Raw genomic sequence first — 27978 nt, forward strand, 5'->3', positions numbered from 1 at the left:
CAACACTAGGGGAATGTGAACTAGTGAGATGGCTCCCTTGTTAATATCCTTTCCTCCATTAGAAGGATAGAAAAATGGATGGGTGGATGATAGAAGATGTGATAGAAGTGTGTGTGTGAGAGAGAGAGGGAGGGACTAAAAGGTACAGGACAGTAATTTCTGTTAAACCTGGGAACGCTATATTAGTTGTGTGTATTATAGTTGCTGTTGTCCAAAGTCACATTCCTGCTGGAGAACAAGAACATGATGGAGATGCACACAAACATTGTTCAACTTCAGCACCTCTGAATACAATGGGTTGTTTATGGGAAAACTGCTTTCAACATCTTATTGCGTCTGCCCATCCCTGTAGCAACAGTGTCCTAATGTGGCAGTCTTGTTTTATTACATGGAAAGCCTTACTCGGAGATATGCTAGCATTGACACTAGCTCTAAAGTGCAGCAGCCACTCAATCCAGGGGTGTCCTCCATCAATGTTTGTTCTCTTCATATCACAGTAGGAACCTCAAGGGAGTTGGGAGGTCATCAAGCCTGGCTCTTCATCGAAATACTGGGCATAGGTGAGACATCATGTCCTTATTCTCCTGTCCATCACTGGGTCACAGGCTGCCATTTTCTGAATAGCAGTGGCCCTTAATTTGAAATCCCAGTGTTTTCCATTCCTGCTGTAACAGACCACACAAAACCTCTAGAAAGAAATTTAATCCTGGTTCAGAATATTGGCAAAAAGGAACTCTATTGAGGATTCCCAGCATATTTTCCAGAATTTTAATTGGGATCTAGACTTTGTTATCTTCCATTTGTACTCGCCGTAGCTTTCCTACCTGGAACTTCAGTTTGTTTCCCCAGCCCCCCCCCCAAAAAAAAGAATTAAGGAAGAAAAAGCTATTGGTAGATTATAAACATCATGTCTGGAGTTCTCCGGGGAAAGGATAATAAACAGTTTAGCTCTCAACATACCAGAAGAATGCTTGTTTGCTTTTTGGTGTTATTTTTTTTTTTTTTTTAGGAACAGCAATTCAATAAAGTCAGTTCTGGTTTAGTGGATGAAAATGAAAAAGCATGGTTTGAATGTAATCTCAAAAGAAAAGAAAATATGAGGCAGAACATTGGGAATAGTGTATATCCCATGGTAGTATATATCCCATGATCAAACTATCATGATCATGATGTTGTTGTTGTTAGTTGGACAGTTGTGTCCGACTCTCCAGTGAGTCCTTCTTATTAGATGGCCAAAGTATTTGAGTTTCATCTTCAGGGTCTGGCCTTCTAAAGGTTGATCTCCTTTAGGGCTGACAGGGTTTGATTGCTGAGCTTGTTGATCAGAAAGGTTGGCAGTTCGAATCCCCAGTGCCTCGAAATGGAGTGAGTTCCCATTACTTGTCCCAGCTTCTGCCAACCTAACAGTTCGGAAGCACATAAAAATACAAATAGAAAAATAGGGACCACCTTTGATGAGAAGGTAACAGCATTCCATGCCTTTTGGCATTTAATCATGCCGGCCACAACGAAGATGAGCACCGCCCCCTAGAGTTGGGAATAACTAGCACATATGTGCGAGGGGCACCTTTACCTTTACTATTTCTACTACTATTATGGTTATCCCGTTGTCAAGGCAGGTGTCTGGAGACAATCATTTACCCAAAACTCTCCCGCTTCAAACGTTAACCTAGGGCTCGGATTTGAAAGCCACAATGTTTTTTTAAACAAAATCCGATCCTAATGGGGAGGTGGGGGGGGGAGACGGAAGAGAGGGTCGCGCTAAATATCTGGACGGAGAAAGGGTTAATAGACTGGCGCCCACGTGGGATAAAAGGAAGAGGAGGCGGCGCCTTCCTGCTCCGCCTTTGGGTTGGTAAAAAAAAGGTTTGGGGTTGAAAACCCCTCCCCGCCCCCTCTCCAGCTTCAGCAGTCGCATCTGGTGCAAGGGGATGGGAGGAAGACCAGCTCTCCCAAGGGTGAGTTGCAGGACAGAGGCGGGCCTTCCCTTCTTGTAAAGACACGTGCGAGAAGAGGCGGCGGCGGCGGCGGCAAGGTACAGGGTTTAGGTGGGGTTTTATCATTATCCAAGGTGGGTATAATATCAAAAGGTCGGAAAGGGGTGGCTGGGTGGGAGAAAGCTTGGCCATCTCTTTGCCCCTCCCACCCCCAACCACATCAAAGAGGCAAAATGGCTGCATTCCCCTTGTCTTGGTGTCATAAGGGGGGGAACGGATGGGCTGGAAGCGCCCCGAGAGACTTTCCACTGTGGGGTGCAGGGCAGTCGAAAGACCCGCTTTGCAGGAGAGGAGTGGGCGTAGCAGGGGGGAAAGTCAGGGCGCGCGCGGGGTTGGGGAATGAATGGCTCAAGGTCCTTTCCGTGGGGGGGCGCGTTTTTCTTGCAAAGGGGGTGGGAGCCCCCAACGGGGTTTGCAACGGGAGAAACCCTTTGCGGGTGGTAGTGGTGGTAGTGGGGAGGCAGATACTTAGGAAGGAGGGCTGGGTAGAACATGTTTTGGAAAGCGGGTGACAGGAAGTGGAGGTGCCATAAGTTGGAAGGGGAAAGTTAGGGGGCAGCTGTGCTTGGGGGAGAACAGGAAGAGGAGTTTGCAAACCCTAAAATGGAGGAAGGGTATCTATCTCAGCGTCTGAAGTGTGGAAGAGAGGGGAGGAATCGTTTTATGAAAGTTCTCCTTTCCAACAATGAGGTGATGTTATAAGCCCAAGCCCTGTTTGGGAAAAAGTGACATGGTTTGCTCATTTAGGAATAACTGTAAACGTCTTCAGCCCTGTGACACCCAATGAATTTGCTAATGAACCAGTTAGAGCCTTCATTCCAATTATTAAAAAGATGGTGTGGCTCTTAATTCCTTATGAGTTGCTATAATAGCAGGTGCATTAAACAAAATCCAGGATTGATGAGGTTGGTAATTGGTGAGCAGTCCTTATCCTCTGCTACCCTATCTTCTCTGTAGGGGGTTTTATGGATGTTTTAGAAAGGGATACATTTGTGAGCCAGATATTTCTCTGGGTGTTGTTTGGAAAATGAGGGATAGAATTTTGAATTTTTCAGATATATATCTTGTGAAAAATTCCTTTGCCTCAGAAGTCTATGATTGAGTTGGTAAAATAAATCAATGAAAATAATCTGTTTGATATTTTTGCTTGTTTGTCAAAATCCCAAACAGAGATTGCATCCAGTAAATTAGAATCAGTAAACCAATTCTGACAATTGTTGATTCTGAAAAAAAATACCCTTTCCATATACAATACATCTAAATGCGTAAATCTAAATATGAATAGGCAAAAGTGACCCTGCTATTACTGTTGCTTGTTTTCTTAATAGGTTTTGTTATGAATAGTAGCTTTATATTGTTTGATTATTTACATTTTTAAAGGTTTTTTTCCTTTTAGAAAGATGAAATGTCTCAATGATTATTTTGAGCGCTGTAGAAATTACTTGGATATGAAGGGAACATGTAAAGCCCTGGTCCAGATTTTTTTTTCAAATTCTTATTCATTAATATTGACTGAGTAACTTTAATGGAAAAGCCAGTTATAAATCATACTTACAATGTGACAAGGAGCAATTGAGAAGAAGAATATGCAATTTTTGAAATAAAAAATTAGGGAATTTTTTCAGATTTTACTCATTACTACTGTAGTTGAAAATGAAGATACCTTCAAATTTGTTGTTTTGGAAGGGAATCCTTTAGAATATTATACATTTGCCCCAAAGCATCATAATTTTCTATAGTCTTGATCCTGAAGTAGCATCATGTGCCACTGCAACATCTTCATGAGTGGGGAGAAATTAGAAAACTTGAAAGAAAATTCCTGACTTTTTTGTTGGTTAACAATGAATAGTTTACAATTATCCTGGCTGCTGTGCTGTTTTGTTTTACTGTATAGATTTGGTAAATGGTTCGTTTTATCACCACCTGTGCGTGGTGGTGTGTAAAAACACTTGAACTGCAATAAAAGAAGATAAGTATTGTGGAACTGGTTTGTTATTTTCTGGGGAGATGGAACAATGTTGTATAAGCTCTAGGATTTCAAAATAATAGGTGGGTATAATATATTAGGTGATTTCTGCATCCAGAACATTTAATCAAGAAACACTGTCATATTAAAGATTACTTCTAAGCTGTGGCTTCCAGCATGGTGAAAGATGAGTGAAGAGACAACCTTACTGTAATGTGATCTATTTATTAGATTTTTATCTAAGCTTTTATTACTTTATAAGTAACTCAAGGTGGCAAACATACCTAATACTCTTTCCTCCTCCTATTTTTCCCAGAACAAACAATCCTATGAGGTGAGTTGGACTGAAGGTATCTTGCCCAAAGATACCGAGTTGACTTTCAAACTTAAGATGGGACTAGAACTCACCATCTCCTGGTTCCTAGATCAGCACCTTAATCATACCTCCAGATTCTGAAGTGGTAGAATCCACAAAGCGTTATTATTCTGAATGTGTAGATTCAGGGAGAGAGCTATATGGATGAAACCATCATCCTCTGCTCTTTCTTCCCCTTCCCTTTCTGAAAATAGATAGGACACAGAATAATCATTGTAGTATTACTCCTTTCCCCATTGCCTTTGTGATGGCAATAGAAGGTTTTTGACTGATGACAACTGCCCCTGTGAATGAAAACAGGTTTAAATGGTTGAAGCATAGTTGAATTATAATTGCAATATGTGAAATCTAGGGGTAACTGTCCTACTCTTGAAAATGATGTATTTTTTTGTAATTTTTTTACACTTCAGGATAATTTTTTCTTAAAATGGTTTCTACCATAGGAAATATATCCGTCATCCTAAACTAAACCAAAACAAGCCATACAAAAAAACCCTTTCCTCAGAAATACCTTCCTTCTTAATATGGAAATGAATTATGTAAACATGAATTTGATTAATCTCATGTTGTTGACTGCATAGGTGATTGCTTACTTTTTTGTCTTTTTAGGGAGAAAGTACTCATGTAAACACATTTGGAAAAACCAAATCCTCTTGATGTATGGCGGAATCCTGTGACAGAGCAGTTTCCTTGACAACAGTCTCTGCCTCCTGGAAATTGTTGGTAAACTTTGGCCTAAGCTTGTGGTCAAAATTTGAGGAGGAGGAAGACTCTTCCCATCATGTTTGCCTGTGAGACTTTGGGTATGACTGGTCAGACCCCGGTCTACAATTGGGACAAGTCTGTCTACCTCTTAGAAGACAAAATGGAGTCCTTACAGGGTTCAGGAGAGCTGGATCTCCATTTTAAGGTGCTGCTTGGGCAGGAGATGTATCCAGAGATCACAATTGAGGAGGAAGAGCCTGATGAAGTAGAAGTAGATGCTGAAGGGGAGGCAGATGAAGAGGAAGAAGAGGAAGAGGGGGGAGAGGAGGAGGAAGAAGAAGAAGAGGAGGAAGAAGAAGAGGAAGAGGAAGAGGGAGAAGTGGAGGAGGAGGAAGACGAGGAGGAAGAAGAGGAAGCATGTCCACGAGGCCCTCAGCAAGTGGCAGTGGCAGCAGTTGATGGAGATGACTCTCTGTTTGTGGTGTGTACTGGAACAGTTGAAGAGCTGCTAGGCCTAGAGGCCACACTAACTGCTGAACCAGTGCAGCTAGAGGCAACACAACCTCAGCGCTGGGAGGTCCAGTGGGAGGAGGTGCCCCAAACTTCACAGCCTCTCCTTCCTGAAATTATAGAGTCACCATTAATATCTCCAGAAGCATCCACCTCCAATATCACTGAGGTAGTGGAAGTTGCTGCAACAGCCACCTCCAATATCACTGAGGTAGTGGAAGTTGCTGCAACAGCCACCTCCAATATCACTGAGGTAGTGGAAGTTGCTGACCTAGGGGTAGAACCAGAGGCTTTTCCAACCATTTTGGAGCAACTAATGAGTACTTCATCCCCATGGGGAGCATCTTTCATTGAAGAGAGCCACCGGGACCTTCAACGCTCACCGGCTAGTGCAGATAGAGGGAGTATTGGCAAAGCACGGACACCTATATCTGGAGGAAGCAGCTTCAGCCTGGAGACTGCCCGCCGGCGCTTCCGGCAATTCTGTTACCAAGATACTGAGGGTCCACGAAAGGCATGTGGTCAGCTCTGGGAGCTTTGCAATCATTGGCTGAAGCCAAAGAATCGCACAAAGGAACAGATTCTTGACGTCCTAATCTTGGAGCAGTTCTTGGCTGTTCTCCCTCCTGGAATCCGAAGTAGGGTATGGGAATGTAGCCCGGAGACTTGCGCACGGGCAGTGGCCCTAGCAGAGGAGTTCCTAGCCAAGCAGAATGAAGCAGAAAGACCAGAGGAGGAGGTAAGATGGGTCAGTCTCCCTTCATTTCCTCACATATATTCTTAAGATTCATTGTTGGGCTATATTATTTGGGGGGAAGACTTTGGGATAGGCAAGTGTCTGAGACAGGACAGCTGCAGCAAGTATGGGAGGTAAATGAAATGGGTGGAGAGTCAAAATGTTTTCTTTTTGGAGCAAAAGTTGTTCACACCTAGCTGGTGGCAATTGCGCAATTATTATTCATGAAGACTTTATGATACTATCTTCCAACTATCTTTCATAGCATACAAATCTCAATGACTTCCCCATAAAAAAATCACAGAGCAATAACATAAAGCACCCATAAGAGATATAATTCATTCATTCTATTTTCAGTAGGTAGTCTGAGGAGGTCCCAGCAGGTTTATGGCTGCTCCAAATTAGCAAGATGAATGCCATTTTTAAATATTTCCTCCTATAGCAAGCTTTAGACAACCACACCAAAACACACCTAGTACTTTAGGTTGTTATTCTTACTTCTCCTTTGGCTTGTTTTACTTGCAGATCTGTGGGGAGCACCCAAAAGTGTGATATCTCATCATCTGCAATCTGAAATGCTGCAATCCACTGTCTCCTTAGCAGCCTTATCACATTGCAATCTATTGGCAATGCCAGCTGTCCTTAGCCAACTGTGGCCTGCTGATTCCATATGCTCACCTCACTTGCTGCTTTTAATCCATGAGCTTGGAAGGGTGGTGGGGTTGGGGAGGGAATAACAGCAGACAGTCAATTCCCTGTGCAAAATGGGGAGGAAATATGCATAGGGGAAAAATTCTGGCAATGGCTGAATGCGCTGGAGTTTTTGATTCCTTTCAAACTGATTTCCTATAGGGATGCAAACCAGTGGTAGGGATAATTCCTGGATCAGATTGCTATTGTCATAAAAATGTGTTTATAGTCTTGGATTGATCCTCAGCCCCATCTGAGGTTTCCAGCAGTGTGGAAACTGTGACCCCACTCCAGTGCTGTTGAATTACAACTCACCATGTCTTTTCATCAGCTAGGCTGATGTGTCTGCTGATGGAGGTTCACTAGATTTCTGTCTGTCTTTGTTAAAAGGTTTGTTACGGACACCGTATCCCCATCTCTTAAACAGGGAGATGAGACCAATCAAAAGTTCCTATCTAAAGAAACTTTATTTTGGTTGAATTTCTGATTTACATACTGAGATTAAAATGACATTTCTGGAACTATTTAGCCCTTTAGAACTTTGTCCTCATCTACAAATGTGTATTAGTTGCAAATCTGGATTTAAAATGGCTCATGGATGGTTTTGTCTCCACTGCAGCAAAATTGGAAACTAAGTTTTGAACTTGAAATGTTTGCGAGTTGAAATAGCAGTATGACTGGATGTAGACATTGAGATAGGTTGCCAGTTTGGTTTAATGATTAAGAAACTAGGAGACCATAAGTTCTAGTCCCTTCTTGGTGTGAAAATTGACTAGGTGACTTTAGACCAGTCTCTGGTTATTGTGGGGAAAATACTGTGGGAACAGGAAGGAGTATTAGATATGTTCACTACCTTGTTTTTAAAAATAAGGTTTGATATAGATAATGTCCTCGTCCTTGAGAAGAACTAGATGGATAAAAATGCCAAATCCAGTCTAAACAGGTGGGTACTGTGCAACAAACCTTGGCATAATGGTAGACAAAACACCCACGTATCTAGAGGACTGTAGGCTAAACAGTTTTCAGCTATTTTATGTTGCATCAACTCTCTGACGTTACTATCAGAGTATTTTCGCATTACCTTTTGTTTGATCCTTTTATTTAGAGAAGTTGACGCAAAACTTTTATCAAAAGTAATGAACCACAAAAAGTTTCCTACGTATTGTGAAGACAAGGACAGCAGTGTAAAAATTATCTTTTTATTTGCATTCAAGCTTGATAAATTCAAAGAAATTCTAAATTTTCAGAGTTTGATTTTCAATATACATCAAACTTAGTATTGTTAACTTTTCTCAGAAGCCAATATTGTTGTTCTGTAGAAGGCTCAGCTTCCTAGGAAAAGTGCCCTATTATTTGACATGTTCTCTGCCACTTTGGTAATAGATTGAAACGGTTCACATGCCAGGACATCACACAACTCTGATTTCCTTTCTTCCCCCACAGAAGGAGAGTGCAGGAAAGGGTGACTCACATCAGATACACCTTACATTCTTGGATGACCTTGCAGACAGAGGAAAGAAAGAAGCAGAGGCTGTAATTTTCAGAGGCAATTAGATCTGTTCTTTAACATCTGAGCAATTATAAATAGTTTGGGATACCAAAGCTGAGGGACCTCAGCTGGAATGAGTTTGGGCAAAATTCTCCCCTCTCTCATCAGGAAAAATTATGCATTTTCCCCCATTCTCAAGATGTTTTTAGAGATTGTCTCAAGCATCAGGGATATTGCTGGCTCTAAACCATCATCCTGCTTATAATTTTAAAGAACCAAATTGTCTTGAACCTCTTTTCATTTCTCAGCTCCTCAAATCTCTGAGCTGTCCACTCAAAATCTCATAGGCTTTACAGATCTTTAAATTAAGACCTTTCAACATCTTTCCCCCTGTCCCTTTATTTCCTCTTTGTTGTGCTGGTCTTCCACAAAGAAAGTTGCATCATCTGCCTTCAGTAGATTTCAAGAACACTGCAAAGGATATTGGAAGCCGTAGTCCTGCAGCCTGGAAGCAAAGGTTTCTTCTAAGAAGTTAAATTAGGTTTCTTCTAAGAGCCCCTTTCTGTAAACTGTAATCAGAAAGTTGGCATTGATATAAATTGTGATATTGGAGCAGAAAGTCACAATTGATGATTTTTAATTGGAATGTCTTTATGGAAACCAGAAGCAGTTGAGGAAGTAGTTTCCATACTGTACAACAATCTCAGCCTCCTCAATCTGATTGCATCCTGTATCATCCCTAGCCTTTGTCATCTTCCCCGAATTCTAAAACCCATGCAATTATGGAGTTTCTCTTAATTCTTGTAGCATTTCTAGAATTTCAGTCTTTATTATTTGTGGAAGCCGCAACTATATTTGACAGATTATTCTGAAGTTTGATTCCACTGATTGAAATTTAATTTTTGCTTTGGCCTCAGCTCCTAAAATGCCAATAAAAGAACAAACTTAGCATGCCTTGGCCCTCAGTTTATTGTTGTACACCTTTGTCTGAAAAGGATCAAGAGAAAGAAATATTTACCCAAAAGTCATAACTGCAACTGAACCAAATTGACCCACAAATCATAAGTTTCAAAAAAAAAATTTTTTTTTTAAATTTATCAACTTTATAATCAAAAGCTAAAGGTTTCAGGAGACAGTAGAGATTCAGACTCTTTTGAGATTTCACTTAATTTAGTACGGGCATTGCAGATTCAGTGTTGGAGGAAACAGACTCAGAAGTGCCTTTGGGTATTGAAAGCCAATTTGAAAAATTTTACCTGCTAGAAAGCACACAAAAAGCTAGATTTCCAAAAGGCTGAATGGACAATTACAACTGAGCAGAGCTACATAAAATATAATCACTAGGAAATGATGCTTCTTTTTTTTCCAGATAGGTTTTAATTTTGATTTTCCTGTTTGAAAAGGGAAGTGGAAAAATCCAAATGGGAACCGATTTGTGGGGTTCTCTTATTTTTGTTGTTTGGCTCTTATTGGCTCCAGGTTTAGTGAAAAGGTTTACAGCAGTGATGTCAAACTCAGGCCCTCAGACTGAATGCATCAAGCAATGGCCATGCCCACCCCCAATTTAACAAAGGGGGGGGGAAGTCATTATATGTCACATGACAATGTGACACCATAAATTTGGCACTCCTGCTTTAGAGGTTTAGAGAAAAGATTAAAACCAAAAGTTAATACAACAAAAAAGCAGAAGAAAAGCCATGCATGATTTTAGCTCTCCAACAGAGAAGATTTCATTTGCTAAGACTGCACTGAATAATGTGAATTAAAAACTTTATGTAGTGTTTTGCTTGTCATCAGTGAATGATACTAAAATGCAAATAAATCACATTTTGAATAGCAACAAAAGCAGAATACTGTGAGATGGGGAAAACCTATATTGCATAAAAGCAGAATAACAAGGTTGGAAGGGAGCTTGGAGGTCTTCAAGTACAAGCCCCTTGCTCAGGCAGGAAACCCTAAAGCACCTCAGACAAATGGTTATCAAATCTCTTCCTAAAAACTTCCAGTATTGGAGCATTCACACAACTTCTGGAGGCAAGTTGTTCCACTGATTAATTGTTCTAACTGTCAGGAAATTTAGAACCCCAGTGCATACTTCCCTCCATGTAGATGCAGTTCCATGAAGACCTACACGTTGAATGCGATTGGTCAACCAGTTACGAATCCATCTGGTGGCGATGCTGTCTAACCCACATTTTTCTATTTTATCTAGTAGTAGGTTAGGATCTACTTTATCAAATGCCTTACTGAAGTCCAAATAAATTATATCGGCATTCCTCTGGTCCACTAATTTTGTCACTTTGTCAAATAATGCAATAAGATTAGTCTGGCCTGCCCTGTTTTTGACAAACCCATGTTGGCTTTTGGTTATTACTTAGTTTGCTTTTAGGTGTTCGCTGATTCGTTGCTTATTATCTTATCCATAATCTTCCCTGGTATTGAGGTCAGGCTGATAGGTCTGTAGTTTTTGGATCCATTTTTTCTCTTTTTTGAAGATGGGAACTACATCAGCTCTTTTCCAGTCCTCTGGCAGTTCCCCGGTGCTCCAGGATCTTTGAAAGATATATTTGAGTGGTTCTGAGATCTCGTCTGCCAGTTCATTCAGAATCTTGGGGTGTAATCCATCTGGTCCTGGTGATTTGAACTCATCTAGGGTAGACAGGTGCTCATTTACCATTTTCTTCCCTATTTTAATTTGTGTTCCTAATCTGTTTTTTGTAGTGCTGTTTTTGATAGGTTGGACTGTTTTTTCCCCCTTTGTGTAAAGACAGTTGCAAAAAATGAGTTAAGTAGTTCTGTTGCTTGTCACCTTCTATTCTATCACCAGTTATGATTATGACGATATTCCTCACTTACTTTGTACAACTCAAGCTGGCATGTATATAGTAATATTTCTTCTTTTTCTTAGAACAACAACCTTGTGAGGTGGGTTATTTAAAAAAAATCATCTCTAGTTTCCTAGAAGGTAAGTTGGTAGGCATCTTGGAGAACATCTAATCCAACTCTTGTTCAGTGCAGGAATCTACTACAGCATCCTTTGCAGATGGCCAACTACCTTCTACTTAAACCCATCCAGGAATATGGAGTTTTAAAATAAGATGTAAATATTCTCCTAACCTCCTGCTGAAAAACCAGGTCTGTATGGAGAATAGATACCTTCTGGGAGAGCTGCGGCCAAAATTTTAACATCTTTTATTTTTATTTTTCAGAGAGGAAATGTTTATTTTTATTTTTCTAAGTGTGCTTAGTTTAGCATTAAACCGTCTTTAGCTTTGTTAATTGTGCCTCTTTGATGAATCTTCAGGATTTTGACTTATTTGAGGAGGTAGTGGTGACATTTCCTAATGAAGACCAAGTCCTTTCAGATACTGAGCATGGAGATATATGCATGGAAACTGGACAGCAGGTTGATGGAGACATATGTTTGCTTGGTAAGGAACTATCAATCCACCTACTTAGTGCTTTCAATTGCTTCTCTTTCTCTAAATGCATTTTTAAAATTATTATTGATGTATGCATTCCCACAGTTCAAAGATTATATAAAATGGTAAACACCTAGGATCAAAAATGTATATACTGATATAAATCCTAACAGATGACTAAGTATACTTTTAAGAATAGCTAAATTTAAGAGCGGTGGTGGCGCAGTGGTTAGAGTGCAGTACTACAGGCTACTTCTGCTGCTTGTCGGCTGCCTGCAATTCAGCAGTTCAAATCTCACCAGGTTCACTCAGCCTTCCATCCTTCGAGGTTAAAATGAGGATTCAGATTGTTGGGGGCAATATGCTGACTCTAAATCACTTAGAGAGGGCTGTAAAAGCACTGTGAAGTAGAATACACCATATTTTTCAGAGTATAAGATGCACCTTTCCCCCTCCCAAAGGAGGGTGAAAATCTGGGTGTGTCTTATACTCCAAATGCAAAACCAGGGCATGCATTCCTCCTGGCCAGAACTATCTCCCAGGCCAGGAGCAGAAGCCAATTGGTTTCCGCCTGGGTTGTCTGGAGAAGCGAGAAGCCAAGCAGTAAACCATCTTGCCTTACGCCTCCTGTGCAGCGCCTGCTTCACCTGCCCCTCCTCCAAATGACCCAGGCGGAGGGTAGTCGGCTTCTACTCCTGACCCAGGAGATGGGTCTGGACAGGAGGAACACATGTCCTGTTTTGCAATCAGGGAGGAAAAAGAGCGTTTCAGGTGACGGACGGTTCCAGGCTGCAGGGATCACAGCGCAGACTGGAACCACCCGTCGCCTGAAACACTCTTTTTCCTCCCCATTCCAAAAACAGAGTGTGCGGAATTAGCCTCCAACCAAGGCAGCAAAGGTGTAGGGGCTTGCTGGGAACAGGAGATGGATCTGGAGGAATGCATGCCCCATTTTTGCAATCGAGGAGGAAAAAGAGCGTTTCAGGCAACTGGCAGTTCCAGGTTGTGCTGTGATCCCAGCAGCCTGGAACCGCCTGTCGCCTAAAATGCTCTTTTTCCTCCCTGATTACAAAAATGTGGCATGCATTCCCCCTGGCCAGATCTGTCTCCCGGGCCAAGAGCAGAAACCAACTTCCCTCCACGTGGGTCAAGGATTAATCTGGACCTGGAGGGAGCCAGGCAAGTGGGAACTCTGAGCAGCGGGCAGGGAGTGTGTGTGTGTTGCTGGTGGTGGATTCCTCCAGTGAAGACTTGGTGCCGCCTTTCCTTCTAGAGCCGTGCAGCTTTAGGCGGGCGGGGTATGTGTGTTGTGCTAGCTGCCTTCACCCCTAGCCAGCCCGGGAGACCAGATGGCCGTTGGGGAGGCTTTTTGGGGGGGAGTAGAGGTGAACTTGTGGGAGGCCTGTGCCAGGCCCCCGGGCGCACGATGAAAAAGCGGGGGTTAGTGGAGGTGAATGAGCCGGGACCAAATGCTGGGAACACAATGGGGGCTTTTGAGAGGACGGTGCAAGGTTTTGTCTTGCCTGCACATTGCAGGTTGGAAAGGGGCTGCTCCACTTTAATGAAGCGAGGCCGAAATGGGGTCATCCACGTGTGTGTGTTTGGGGGGGTGTCTCCTTCCCTTTCTGAGGGAGAAGGGGGAAGCAATTTGTCTTAAGAGGGAAGGAAGGGCAGCCAGCAACCCCCCCCCCCCCCTATAAGTTGTTAGCCGCCCTGAGTCCCCTCAGGGAAAAGGGCGGCCTATAAATAAACTTATTCTATTCTATTCTATGATTAGCCGAGGGGAGAAAAAAAGGTGGGTTGGGGGGAAGGCGGAAGAGAAAGAAAAGAGGGGGTTCTCTCAAGGCCGCCCCTTCCATGTTCATGGGGGGACGGCAGGTGTTGCCCAGTGTCCCGCTCCCTGCTTTGTAGAGTCGGTCTAACCGCCAAAAGGATGACTAGCCAAAGAATGAGTGGCTTTGCAAAAGAGAATCTTTGTGCCCAAAACAATTTGTCCTGAATTTTTAAAAAGTGGTGGTGGGAGCTTAGCGGCTCCTTAGGCATCTCTGCTTCTCCAGACGACCCAGGTAGAAGCCGGTCAGCTTCTCCTCCTGGCCCGGGAGATGGAGCTGCGATCCCGCAGCCTGGAACTGCCCACCACCTGAAAAGCTCTTTTTCTTCCCCGATTGCAAAAATGGGGTATGCGTTCCTCCTGACCAGATCCATCTCCCATTCCCAACAAGCCCCTTTGCTGCCTCGGTCAGAGGCTGATTCCGCATGCCCTGTTTTTGGAATAGAAGAGAAAAAGAGCACACCCTCCTTCTCTTTCCTCCTGGCCAGATCCGTCAGAAGCTAGCCACCCTCCTTCTCAGTTGTCTGGAGAAGCAGGAGGCAGAGTGGCAATTTCCTTCCCAATTCCAAAAATGGCATGTGAGGAACGTGGCAGATCTGGAAGGGGGGGGGGAGGGGAATCGTGGCGCTGCTACCCGAAAACACTTTCCTTCCCGATTCCAAAATCCTGGCATGCAGAAGGCTGCTTCGACTCCTGTCGCTGAGTGTGGGTTTCGCGGTCAGAGGGGTTCCCCCTCCCACTCTTCCCATTATGAAGTTTTCTGGCCGGAGCACCGCACGGATTGCTCCCCTGGCAGCTGGCCTGCAAGAACTGCTTGATCAGGGTTGTGGGGAGGCATTCCACACTCTTCCCCCCACCCACCCGGGCTTCCCTCCGAGTTCTTCCCTACCACGCGTAGACAAAGGTGAAGCAGCCAACGGCAGGAGAGACCAGGGGGAAAGGCTGACCTGGCCATTTTCTGTTTGCTGCAAGGACGCTAGCCAGATGGATGCTGGTAGGCAGAGGCAGAAACTTTTTTTCCTCTTCTCCTCCCCCAAAATTAAGGTGCGTCTTATACTCCAGGGCATCTTATACTCCAAAAAATATGGTAAGTCGAAGTGCTATTGCTATTAGCTTCTTCAATCCAGTGTCCTCCAGATGTCATCATCCATAGCCATAGTTTTGAAGACCTGTCAAAGCAATTAGCCTTAAAATCTGTTCTTTTTTTTTTTTATAGGACAAAATCATGGTCTGCTGTGATATCTTCCAGAAGTCTCAAAGGTGCATTTTCAAAAGGCAGGTGGACTGTGTTTTTTTTTCCTTTGAGGAAGAAGACAATGTTTCACTTCTCACCCAAGAAACTTCATCAGTTCTGGCTGGATGATTTGGGGGTGGGGGTGGGAGGACAGAAATGAAAGAATTAGTTCTGACTGGATGTTTGGAAGGAATGGAAGGATTATATTACTTTGCAATCATCTGGTGGCTAGTGCTGTCTCACAGAGCCATTGAGGCCACTTAGGGTTTATCTGTGCCCTCAAGGTCACCTGAATCAGAGTGCAAATGGGTGTGGAATCTTCTTGGAGCTGCCAAAAGAACTGTGTTGTAAGCAGGAGATAGATGGTGTGGTATTCCTCTCCCTCTGTTGAGAGAGTGCTGTTTAATTCTAACATAGCAGGTCTCTACTTTGGAAATCCACATTCTGGATAGCGAGGACCATTAGTTTAAAAAAGGGATAAAAGGCTATTTATGTGTGAATTGAACAGCGGTCCCTCAACAGAGGGGAAGGACTACGACAGCATCTATCCAAGAGTGGTATTCACTTACTTTCCCTACCAGTTCACAAATGTGAGCGCGCACATGCTCATTTTGCTCACACTCGCCCCATCTGTGCATGCGTTTGGCCTTCCACATGTGCTCTCGGCTTTCCGTGCATGAGCTTTGGCTTGAAAATGTGCTGAAATAGGATGGCATAGAGCCAGGGCCGGTGGACAGTTTCCACTACTGGTTCAGGCAAACCGGTACAAACTGGCTGAATGCCACTTCTGCATCTATCTCCTGTCTACAATGCAATCCTTTCTGCAGTTCCAAGAAGATTTCACATCCATTTGCATTCTGACCATGAGAGCACAGATAAACTCCCCAATGGCCTCAATGGCTCTCAGAGGGAGTGCTAATGACCAGATGACTAGAAATAAATACCGTATTTTTCAGAATATAAGACACACCTTTTTCCCTCAAAAAAGAGGCTGAAAATCTGGGTGTGTCTGATACACTGAATATAGCATTTTTTGCCTCCCAAAACCCTGCCACCTTCACCAAAATGGCTGTGCATATAGCAGTAGACTTAGCAGTAGACTTATATACCGCTTCATAGGCCTTTCAGGCCTCTCTAAGCGGTTTACAGAGAGTCAGCATATTGCCCCCAACAATCTGGGTCCTCATTTTACCCACCTCGGAAGGATGGAAGGCTGAGTCAACCCTGAGCTGGTGAGATTTGAACCGCTGAACTGCTGATCTAGCAGTAGCCTGCAGTGCTGCATTTAACCACTGCGCCACCTTGTGCATAGCTTGAAGGAAACTTTTAGAGAACTCCTGGGGGCTGGGGAGGGCAGAAATGAGCACATTGTTTTGCTCAGTTTTGCCCCCAGGAGCACTAAAGGCTATCCATGCCCCCCCTTTTTTTTATGAAAAACGGGCTGTCTTTTGCTTGTTTTTGCCCCCCCCTTCCAGGAGCACTCTGCGAACTCCCTAAATGCTCCATGCCTTTGGGGGAAGGGGGGGAATGGGCCCATTTTTGTGAAAAATGGGCTGTTTTTGCGAGGTTGGCAGAGTGCTAAAACTTCCCCCCCCCTCTTCAAAACCTTTTTGCATCTTATATTCCGGTGCATCTTATACTCTGAAAAATATGGTAATCCTTCTGTACCCACTCCACCCCAGCCTCCTGTCAGAACTAATCCTTCCACCCACCCACCCCCATCCAACCAAAACTGATGAAACTTCTTGGATAGGAAGCGAAACTTCTTCTTCCTCAAAGGAAAAAAAAACACAGTCTACTTACCTTTTGAAAATGCACCTATGAGACAACCATGACCTGGATGACTGAGAATATCCATAGACATCCTTCTCAAGTATAATAAACTGTTTTGTACAAACAATAGAATCATTAAAGCAGAATTGAAAGCTGGTTGGAGATCAAACTATAGTAAATGCATATCAAGACAAGATCAGGAACATACAGACATTATTTGTGAAGCCCATAGCTTTGCACATAGCAACCAAGTTATACCCCTACAATTTCCTTTTTCTTTTTTACAAACACATTGTTATGTGAACAATATGGAACCAGAGTTACATTTAGTACAAATAAAACAACCAAGAGTTACATTTAGTACAAATAAAAACTTCATATTCAACACAATTAACAATCTAAAGACTTTTAGCAGTAATACATATATTTTGTTGAATTATAATCTTGCCTTAATTATTCAATATTTCAATATATTATTTTTTGCCAATATCCATATTCTTGAAATCACTCTTTTTACTACAGATAGAATATCAATAATCATATTTGTTATGTTTAACAAACATATAATTCTAATAGTAATACACTGACCTATATTGGATTATAACCTTCCATTGTTCCCCTTTTTAATTTTTAATTATGCTACTGTTATATTTAAAAATATCCCCTTCTAACCCCATTTTAAAACAAATAAAACAATGTTCATCTTAGTTATATTTGACAAGTTATATAATTCTAATAATAGTAACAATACACGTTTTGTTGAATTATAATCCTTCATTATTATCTTCAATAATTCAATATGTTATTTTCATGCCAAATTCTACATATCATTCCTTTTACTACAAATAAAATGTTGATAGTCATATTTGTTACATTTTAACAAACATGTATGGCTATTCTAATAATACACATATTTATATTAATTTACACTCTTCCATCTTTTGCTTGTTCAATATTTCTATATGTTATTTTTAAAGCAACAATTTTATTCAAATATATTCAAAATTGTCATCATTAAAAGCCTAGGTTCCCTTCTTCTTATTAATTCACCTGGGGGAAAATATTACATTCTCTAACTTGGAACCTCATTTTAACTTATCTCACAGTTATTTTAAGGAAACATTCCCCTCTCTTTTTAATCCATCATCAATTTTAAAGCTTTGATTTTCCCTTTCTTAGCTTGTCTCCCATGTTCTTCTCTTGGATCTACTCTATCTGCTTGCACTGCTCGGCCAATCTTCTTAAATATTTCTCCCTTCTCTACCCTATTCCATTGTCTAAGTTTCAAATTATCTACTCTTACCCATGTTTCTCTCCCAAAAAAATCTCCCTGTATTTCTATTTCCTGTTTAATTTCCCTTAAAATACTCTCCCCTTAGTTTATTTCATCAATCATTCTTATTTTTATTTTAATCTCCTTTTTGTCTTGTCTTCTTGCTTATTGTTTCATCTGTTCTGTTTTTTCCGCTACTCTTTCAGTTGACTCCTCTTCCTGAGCGTCATGGTCAGGAATGGGTTCCAGTTGCTCCTGCCACCAGTTTGCTCAGGGAAGCACTGTGTGCGCACTTCATTCATATGCTTGATACGCGCTATGTACTCATGCACAATATTATTAAAAAAAAGCTGTGCATGCGCAAAAGCAAAAAACAAAATGGCGGCGCCTATGGTGCCCCCGAGAGAAACAGTTTGGGCTTTGGCAGGCCAAGTTACTACCTACTCAGCTGAACCAGTCCGAACTGGTAGGAACCCACCTCTAGTCATGGTTTCTCCTTGTCTTTTGTGCTGTAATTTCCAACTTTTCATCTATGCTCTGCATTTTATTCAAAATCTCCTCACATCCTCTTGTCAGGTGTCTTTAAAATCCAGGATTAATGGCAATTTCTTCCCGAATTCTACTCATTTTTGTTTTTTATTTTTATTTATTCTGTTTCTTTTTGTCTAACAACAATCTTATTTTCAAAACTAAAGCCAGTTCTCAAGTGATTATTTAATGTCCAAGAGATTTTGTATCCCAAATTTAAATTAATCGGGTCTGTTCCTCTAATTAGTCAAAAAATGAAACCTTCATAAATCCTTCTGCCATTTTAGTCTTATTTTGAAGCTTTTAGGAGTTTCTTAATCTTGCACTTTTCCACAACAAGGTCTTTACAGGATTTTGGGGGTATGTTGTACCTTTCTTTTTTCAACAGTTGGTACTCTTAAATCCGCTTTCAAACTTATTCTTGTTTATACAAATGTACTATAATACTCCAAAATTTAAATGTGGTGTTAACTTTTTATATAAATAGTTCCATCATTTTAAAATGCCTATCCAACACCCAACTCCTGTCCAATTTAAAGATCCAGTCTTCTGTATTTTAGCATTTTTTTATTTTCTTCCTTTAATTCTTTCTCATTTGTTTCAAAGTTCTAAGATTTTACTCAAAATAGATAGGTTGCCACCACTTTAAAAGTAATTATGAGTCGCTTTCCTGAATATTCTTTTGGGGTTACACTTTGAATTAAAAAGGATTCTTCTCACCTAGTTCCAAACACTGTTCACCAAATCTTCATCAGTACTCTTCTTGGATGTTAAGCTGTCTCCGGCTTTGTGACAGCCATCTTAAGCTGTCTCTTCTCTCAACATGGCATAGAAAAAAAAAGGCCCGGGGCTCTTCAGGAGAGTTGTGATCTCCCCTGGAACCTCACAGGACGGTCCTCCTTAGCTTCACCTCCCCTCCAAGGAGGGTTTGGCTTTTTTCAAAGCCCACAAACAAGCCAGCGCAGGGGACAGAGAGCTCCATTCTCCTGCAGCTGTTAGACGCCATGATGTCACTTCCTCCTACAATTTTCTTTTTCAACTGGGCTACAATTAAACAATATAGAGACCTCTTTTTTTTCATGGAACTCTGGTGAAGTGAATTTGGAACAGTACACATTCATTTTCCCTGGATAATGCAATCCATTCTTGTGCTTCCTTGGCCTTGGATTCCACAATGCTACCAAAGTCTTTGAAAAACCCAGACAAGTACTAACCACCTGCTATCAAGCAGAAACCTGCCAGCTTTCCAACATGCTGATCTTTGACCCTAATAGAGATTTGATTTGCCAGCTTTCCTTCCAAAAGATCTTTTAAAAAGTCTTGCGGCGGTGAGTATTCTTTACAAATCCTGAGGCATGTTTCCAAGTAAGCTTTAGGGTTGGCTTTTTTTCCTTTCTTGCATAGGTTCTTCTGACACAGAAGCCACCTGGGATTCTTCTGCAGATGAAGGAAGAGGAAGAGGAGGAGGAGGAGGAGGAGGTTCAGGTGAGTCAGGACCTTTCCTTCTACAGCAGCATGTAGGAGGAAATCCTGCAAAGAGGATGAGACTTTCTACTTCAAAATAAGGGTTCCTGACCAGGGTGGATTTAAATTTAAATCAAGTCGGTTTAAATCATGATTTAAATTAGTAGTAGAAAGGCTTGATTTAAATGAACTCTGTTTAAATCATGATTTTTAAAGAGCGAGTCACCTGCGTCCCGCAGCGGCTGCTCCTCTGACCCCTTGACTCGCCCAACAGCCCCAATATTGCAGAATACACAGCCGCCTCATGCTACATAACTAAGCTCCATTTCATGCTGAATAAACTAAATTATTAATGTATCTTAAATGGAAAACTATCTTTAGATAAGATTTTTTTGCTCCAAAAGCATTTTATTAATATAAATTTGATTTTTAAAAAATTTAAAAATCAGATTTAAATTTAAAAAATCTTTTAGATTTTAAAAATTGGATTTTTAATTTTTTTTAAAAAAAAACATCGATTTTTATCCACTCTGCTCCTAACCCAACTTATTTTGAATAGCTGTGATCTTAATCTCCCTCCTCCAACCCCATTCTTCTGAGCGCAGGCTTCAGCTGTCAAGAGGCTGGCCAGGCTGGCTATAACAACGAAAAGGCTTTACAGTTTTTTGTGCTCCAAAACAGTCTCTCATTAGTAAAAGGCATTGGGTTTTTGCTAATTGCCCGAAGTCTGCTGTCCTTAATGGCCCTCGAGCTCATTTAGTACTTACCAATGAAGCAGATGAATTCAGATTTTCTTCTGCATCAGGATAATCTTATTTTGATAATTGTGTACCAGACAAATAGATGACAAATCCTTTCTTTTTGATGCATTAGCAAGCGTGGGCTTGTTCGGCATGATCATTGTGAAAAGAAGAAGCTTGCAATTCTTCCATTTAAGATGACAGTCTTGTGGGGGAACAGCTGACAAAATTTCACCCAGGGAGTTGATGATGTACAGGTAGTCCTCGATTTACAGTAGTCCATTTAGTGACCGTTGAAAGTTACAACGGCCCTGAAAAAAAGGGACATGTCCCTTTTTAATACTTACGACCATTGTAGCACAGTGGTTAGAGTGCAGTACAAGTGCATGCAACTTCTGCTGCCAGCAGTTTGGCAGATCGAATCTCACCAGGCCCAAGGTTGACTCAGCCTTCCAGCCTTCCGAGGTGGATAAAATGAGGACCCAGTTTGTTGGGAGCGATATGCTGACTCTGTAAACCGCTTAGAGAGGGTTGTAAAGCACTGTGAAGCAGTATATAAGTCTTAAGTGCTATTGCTATCCCTATGGTCAGGTGATCCAAATTCAGAAATTTGGCAACCGACTCATATCTTTGATAATTACAAGGTCCTGAGGTCATGATCCCCTTTTGCAACCCTCTGATAAGCAAAGTGAATGGAGAAGCTAGATTCACTTAACAACTGGGTCACTAACTTAGCAGCTGCAGCGATTCACTTAACTGTGGCAAGAATGGTCGTAAATTGGACAAAATTCATTTAACAAATGTCTCGCTCAGTAACAGAAATTTTGGGCTCAATTGTGGTCGAGGACTATCTACAATTCCTACTATTGGAAATCTATTCCAGCCATCTTATGTCTAGTTTCTTAAAAAATATGTTCCAGCACTGCTTAACCATGCTGTCATAGTAATAGGAGATAGAAATATATGCTTTAATAATAGTAATAATAAGAATAAAATATGAACATAATTGAAAGATATAGAAACCAGTTGTACTATTATTTATGCTGTCTGGTTGAATTGCAATACAGGCTTGTATTTTGGGGGAAATGCCTTAAATGTTACAAAGAGGCTATTTCGCCAATTAAAAGGCCCATGTTGTTTTTGTCAACTTAATGAATGCTAATTGTCAATTAATGCAGACTAAGCAGCAAGCTTTAAAAAAAAAATCAGTGATGCCTTACTCTGGAGTAAGTACATGGGACAGAGGAAAATTATAGTGTCTAAAGCTAGCAAAATTTGGCTGTCTTTATAAGGAACAAAAGAATCACTTTTTAATTAAAAAAAATCATTCAGACTGAACATTAAATCATTTGGGGGAATTGCTTGTCTTTTTGATTATCAACTAAAAGTAGTCCTCTAATTACAACAGTTCATTTAATGACTGTTCAATGTTACAATGGCAATGAAAAAAGTGACTTATGACCATTTCTCACAATTATGACCTTTGCAGCATCCTTGCCATCACATGATCAGAATTCAGATATTTGGCAACTAATACATATTTATGATGGCTGCAGTGTTCCCGGGGTCATGGGATCCCCTTTTGCGACCTTCTGACAAGCAAAGTCAATAGGGAAGCTAGATTCACTTAACAACTGGGTGACTAACTTAACTACAGTGATTCACTTTACAACTGTGGCAAGAAATGTAACATGGGGGAGAAAGTCACTAAACATCTCACTTAACAACAGCAATTTGAAGTTCAATTGTGGTCATAAATAGAGGACCACCTATACAATTCTTATCATTCCTGACCTTTGACCTTGGGAGATGGGAATCCCAACCATAGCTTAAAAGCCACTAGTTCTTTGCTTGTAGCATCTGCAAGGAGATAACTAATAATTTGTGTAGATAAACGTCATCACCAAAATGTCCTAACTTCTGAATTTGTATCAGATGTCTTAACCCAAATATTTACTTGTGTCATTTGTGTTATGATATCAGGAGTTGCATGTTTGGGCATCAATTCCATTTGCTGTAGATGCTATCATCCCTATTTTGGATAAAACTTTGGATTTTGTCTTTCTGTTTGTATGTTATTATCATAAGTAAGGTATGTTATTACAATGATTAGTCTAAATGGAGACCTAAATATACGAATAACAAAAACATTTAGACTTCTATACCACCCCATAGTGCTTTACAGCATTATCTGAGTGATTTACAATGTCAGCATTATTTGCACGTTGCCCCCAACTATTTGGGTCCTCATTTTACCGATCTTGGAATGATGGAAGGCTAAATCAACCTTGAGCCCCATCAGGATCGAACTCCAGACTGTAAACAGAGTTTGCCTGCAATATTGTACTTCAATCACAGCACCATCAGAGCTCTCTGTAATCTCAAATACAATGGGATTACAACTAGAGTTTCTGGCAATATGCCCCCCCCCCCCAAAAGGTGAAATCTTCAAGCAGAGCTTGACTCCTGCCGATTTCATGGATAAATGGCCCAGCTGACTTTTGATTGCTTAATGTAGTTTGCAGTTCCCATCTAAAATACTAACCAAGCCTCACTCCTCTGGCTTTCAGAAGTAGGGCAGATTAATCAAGTGCTGCAGTAAATCCTCTCCTATGGAAAATGAAGTCTCAAATTATATGCATAGAATCTTTGGTTGAGAAGGCTAGCTAAGAAAAGCTGCAGAGAGGAGACCACTTTAGGAGGGATATTATCTGCTGTGTAAGATAAAATGGAAAGGCTCTTCCATGGAAGCACTTATTGGAATATGAGTGGGTATGTGTGTGAGGTCTCAAAACCAAGAATGTATTTTGCTTGCATAAGTTTCTCTTGTGCAGACATAATTAATTCAGTCAATTAATCTAAACTGAATTAGTAACTTGGCTAATCATGGTTTCCCCTATGCATGAATGAATATAAGTTGGCTGATAATGGTTTATTGAGTCAGCAAAGCTATGTGATGCCTATAAACCTTGATTTCTTTCTTATTCCCACATCAAAGCAGGTGCCCAGACTCCCAACAGGGCAGATCCTCAGATGATATTTGGAGAAAGACTCAATGGCGGTGTGCAGCATTTGGCTCCGAAGAGGATACGGATAAGAGAGAAACGGCACCCTTGCATTGAATGTGGGAAGCGTTTCCGTTGCCAATCGGAACTGGCCCTACATCAAAAAGTCCACACCCGGCCCAAATCCTATCACTGCGCTGAATGTGGGAAACAGTTTGGCCGATCCTCACATCTCACCAGGCATCAGAAAACCCACATGAGTGAGGAGTGCCATGTCTGCATCGAATGTGGCAAGCGATTCCGGTGGTCCACGGAGCTAGTCATCCACCAGAGGATCCATGCCGTTGAACAGCCGCACTACAACATGGATGCTGACACTTTGGGTCAGTGGCCCTCCGAGTTCAGTATAATGCAGAATATTTTTACAGGTGAGAAAGCTCCTCCCAATGGCGAGATGGTAAAACCTCACACAGTCAAGAAGCCTCACCTTTGCCCTGAATGTGGGAAAGGGTTCCGGTGGCCCTCTGAACTCGCCGCTCATCAGAAAACTCACAACAAGAACAAGCACTACCTCTGTCCCGAGTGTGGGAAGGGATTCCAGTGGCCCTCAGAGCTGACAGCCCATCAGAGCACCCACACAGGCAACAGTTTGCCTCCCATTGCTGATTGTGAGAACAGCATCAGCCAGCCACCTCATCATCCTCCCTACCTGGGAGCTGGCATGACAGAGAAACGCCATGCTTGCGGAGAATGTGGCAAGGCGTTCCGATGGCCATCGGAACTTGCCACCCACCAGCGCATCCACACAGGAGAAAAACGCTACTTCTGTACAGAGTGTGAGAAGGGGTTCATATGGCCTTCAGAGCTGGCCGCTCACCAGCGAACCCACACTGAGAAGCAAGCTTACCAGTGCACGGAGTGTGGGAAAATATTCCATGATCTCTATGGTCTCACGAGACACCAGAAGACCCACCTGGGAACCAAGGTATACCCTTGCACCGAGTGTGGAAAAACCTTCAGTCGGCAATCCCATCTGACTCGGCATCGGATCACCCACACTGGCGAGAGACCCTACCCATGTATTGAATGTGGGAAACGGTTTGGCCGACAGTCGCACCTCACTCGGCATCTTAGAATTCACACCGGAGAAAGACCCTATCAGTGTGGTGAGTGCGGAGTGAGGTTTAGGCGGAGACACAGCATGATGTACCATCAGCGGATCCATTTGAGAGAGTCCAGTGAAGGTCTGGACATGATGAACCCTCCTAACGCAGAAAGCCTCGTTGATCCTCTCCTGAGTCCTATCCATGTCACAATTTGACACGTTGGGTGGTAGAGAAGTAATTTCAGAAGGAACACGGGATGGGTGAGTGGGACACTTCGATCACAACATTTGGAAGAGATTCTCGTGGTTATATTATTTTACCAGGGTCTGTATCACAGACAGGGTCCAAGAGGCACACGTTTCAGGATTCCATACAGCCTGGCAGAGAATGCTAGCACAACAGGGCCTGCGATTTGTGTAAACGCTGTAAAGGATTCTGGGACAAGATGCCTACGCTGTTCTCTTGACCATGAATTGCTCTGTAGTTGGGCTGAAAAACAGGGCTGCCCCTCAGAAACAGATCTGGTAGATTGGTGGCCAGGTTACCCCTGTGATCCTAATTTTAGATCTGGCTCCTGCAGAGCTTCGATAGCGGGAAAGATACATTTGATAACCAGGATGGGTCTCCCCTTGCTACTCATATCAGGCAGTGCAGTGTTTGTTCCCTGGAACACCTTGTGGTGGGGTATTGGACAGAATCTGCTTTTCTCACTTCCTTCACTTCTTTCTGTGGCACATATGTGGGTCAAGCTGGGATTGTTGCGATGAGAGAACTCTGTGGGCCCATCATGTTGTTCCTTGCAGGCCAGGGCACTCCTTGCTTTTACACTGTTGGTATGTAGAAAGAAATCAGTAATACTTTTCCCACTCTTATGCTGTTGCAGTGTGGAAAGCTGACCTTTCCCACTTTTTAAAATAATAATAATATAATAATAAAAACCTCTTTATGTGCAAGAGTCTGATTTGGAATTGAATCCAACAACCTATTACTTCAGTGGCAATTCTTCATTTCTAACAATCCTCCCAAGGCAAAGAAATCAGCTAATCAATCTATTTTGAAAGACAACATGGTAGGCTCTCCAAAGATACTTTCTCTGAGATACTTTCACTCTCCACGGCACTTCTGTTTTTCCTTTCCTCTTTTCTTGGGTAAATCTGGGTGAAATTTCCTTCCTTCCCTGGGGGCTAAATTACTTTAATGAAATAAGGCAGTGCTTGGGCCTTCAGAGCAGTGGTTTTCAACCGTGGCAAATTTCAGATAGGTGGACTTCAACTCCCAGAATGTTGATGTACTGGGTGGGGAATTTTGGGAATTGGAGTCCACACATCTGAAATTGACCACGGTTGAGAAAGCTTGCTTCAGAGGAAAAGAAGAGCACATTCACTTTCACTATATTGCTATAGCTTTCCCTCACCTGGGACTCTGCAGATGTCTAGAATTGCATTTTGTTTTATCCTTAGCCACCACGGTCATGCTTTTGGGGTGATGTGAGTTATAATCCAACACGTAGAAAGATAGCAGATGTAGAAAGGCTGAGCTATTATTTATTTATTATTTTTGAGAGTATTTATCTCGTTTTTTGTTTTTTTTTAAAATCCAATAAGGCCATGAATTAAAAGAAACGACATTGCAGAGTAGAGTAAAATCACTACAAAATAACAGCCGGACCAAGCTGTTGTTTCACCATCAAATAATATTAAAATTAGAGATATGACGAAAGGTTCTATAACCTACAATATTTCTAAAATGTCTTGAGGAATGGCAATATCCACACGGCCGCCTCTGGAAGGCAATCCAGAATGATGGGTTGGTTTTTTTCCATAAAGGTTTTTTTTTTTTTTTAGAGTAATGGTTCTGTGGAAAATATTTGGTACTTCCAACATAGCTTCTTGGTGGGGGGAATGTAATCCCGCACATAGAAAGATAGCAGATGTAGGAAGGCTAAACTATTATTTATTATTTTTTGAGAGTATTTATCAGGTTTTGTTTTGTTTTAGTCCAGTAAGGCCTTGAATTAAAACAAACTACATTGTAGTACAGTAAAATCGCTACAAATAACAGCTGGACCAAACTGTTGCTTCACCATCAAATAATATCAAAATTATCAGAGATAATGAAAGGCTCTAAAACCTACAATATTTCTAAAATGTCATGAGGAATGACAATATTCACACAGCCTCTTCTGGAAGGTGATCCAGAGTGATGGTTCTATGGGGAATATATATATGTGTGTGTGTGTGTGTGTATTTTGTACCTCCAATGTAGCCTCTTGATGGAGGGAATGATTTGAGATGTGAAGGCTTTGGTTGGAAAACAGATGTTGCCTTAACCTAGTTCTGCATTTCTGAAATGGTTCAGTCCTATGTTTATTTACTTAGAATTATATTCCACTCTTTCAGGGGGATTTACTCCCTAAAACTATTTGGACATAAAACTAAGAAACCAAAATATTTGGCCTATAGATAGGAACAAAGAAGAATATATTTTTGTGACTCTGTTATCAAATGTGAACAGAGAGAGAGTTTTGAAACCGAAATGGAAAAGGTACCTTCAGAAGAGTTAGAGGTGAAAGACCACACTTTGTGGTAGTTTTTGTTCTAAGATCTTTTCTCTCTCTCTCTTTGTATTGGCTTTGTAATGATAAGGGAGATCTCCCCACCAACTTTTTTTTTTTAATCCATCTTGGAAAGTATGGAATCCCTGAAGAATGAACATCCTTTTGGAAATAACTTCAGAATAAAGAACTTTCACAATTAGTGCCTTGTGTGTGCGGTTTCTGAAGAGAGGACATAACTCCAGGCTGTGGCCCTTGCAGAAAGGAACGAGATGATGGTTCATAAAAGTCAAGAATACCTTTACTCCAAGCTGTGCTTTTATACACTGATTCTGCATTTTCTGTTGGCACTCATTTGGTTTGTTGAAAGAGAATTTGCTTTCTTGCGAGGGATTCTCGGATTTGAGTGAAATTGAAATGTGTTCCTGCAGTCATTGACTATATTTAACCTATTAAGCATTTAACCTGGTTATTGAATTAACCATAGGGGTGGGGTAGCGGGATGCACAATACAATGAATCCTAATCCTACTAAACTGCTCTGGTTTGCATACCAACTGATCTGTAATCTAGAATTCCA

The 27978-nt window shown here is 41.6% G+C and overlaps 1 protein-coding gene across 3 annotated transcripts; it reads left to right on the plus strand.

The window, feature by feature from the left end:
- The first annotated feature begins 4953 nt into the window (after positions 1-4953).
- Positions 4954-25798, plus strand: LOC106540352 (uncharacterized). Of its 3 annotated transcripts, none has more exons than XM_087713768.1 (4): positions 4954-6302; positions 11774-11900; positions 19935-20015; positions 23733-25798. In XM_087713768.1, exons 1-4 carry the CDS (start codon positions 5121-5123, stop codon positions 25058-25060), a joined length of 2718 nt encoding a protein of 905 aa, XP_087569894.1. In that variant the 5' UTR covers positions 4954-5120; the 3' UTR covers positions 25061-25798. The 3 variants fall into 3 exon arrangements, with proteins under 3 accessions (XP_087569894.1, XP_087569895.1, XP_087569896.1); XM_087713769.1 differs by having other exon boundaries at positions 4954-6293; XM_087713770.1 differs by lacking the exon at positions 19935-20015.
- The last annotated feature ends 2180 nt before the right edge of the window (positions 25799-27978 follow it).

The sequence above is a fragment of the Thamnophis sirtalis genome, unplaced genomic scaffold (assembly GCF_051295495.1).
Source record: "Thamnophis sirtalis isolate CommonGarterSnake01/CBP01778 unplaced genomic scaffold, rThaSir2_p1.2 scaffold_4, whole genome shotgun sequence".
Lineage (NCBI taxonomy): Eukaryota > Metazoa > Chordata > Lepidosauria > Squamata > Natricidae > Thamnophis > Thamnophis sirtalis.

Excerpts from the sequence above, each read along its gene's own strand:
- LOC106540352 (XM_087713768.1), top strand. The coding sequence starts at position 5,121 with ATGTTTGCCTGTGAGACTTTGGGTATGACTGGTCAGACCCCGGTCTAC. Across the intron at positions 11,901-19,934 it reads TGGAGACATATGTTTGCTTG|GTTCTTCTGACACAGAAGCC; the intron begins GTAAGGAACTAT and ends TTTCTTGCATAG. Across the intron at positions 20,016-23,732 it reads AGGAGGAGGAGGAGGTTCAG|CAGGTGCCCAGACTCCCAAC; the intron begins GTGAGTCAGGAC and ends CCCACATCAAAG.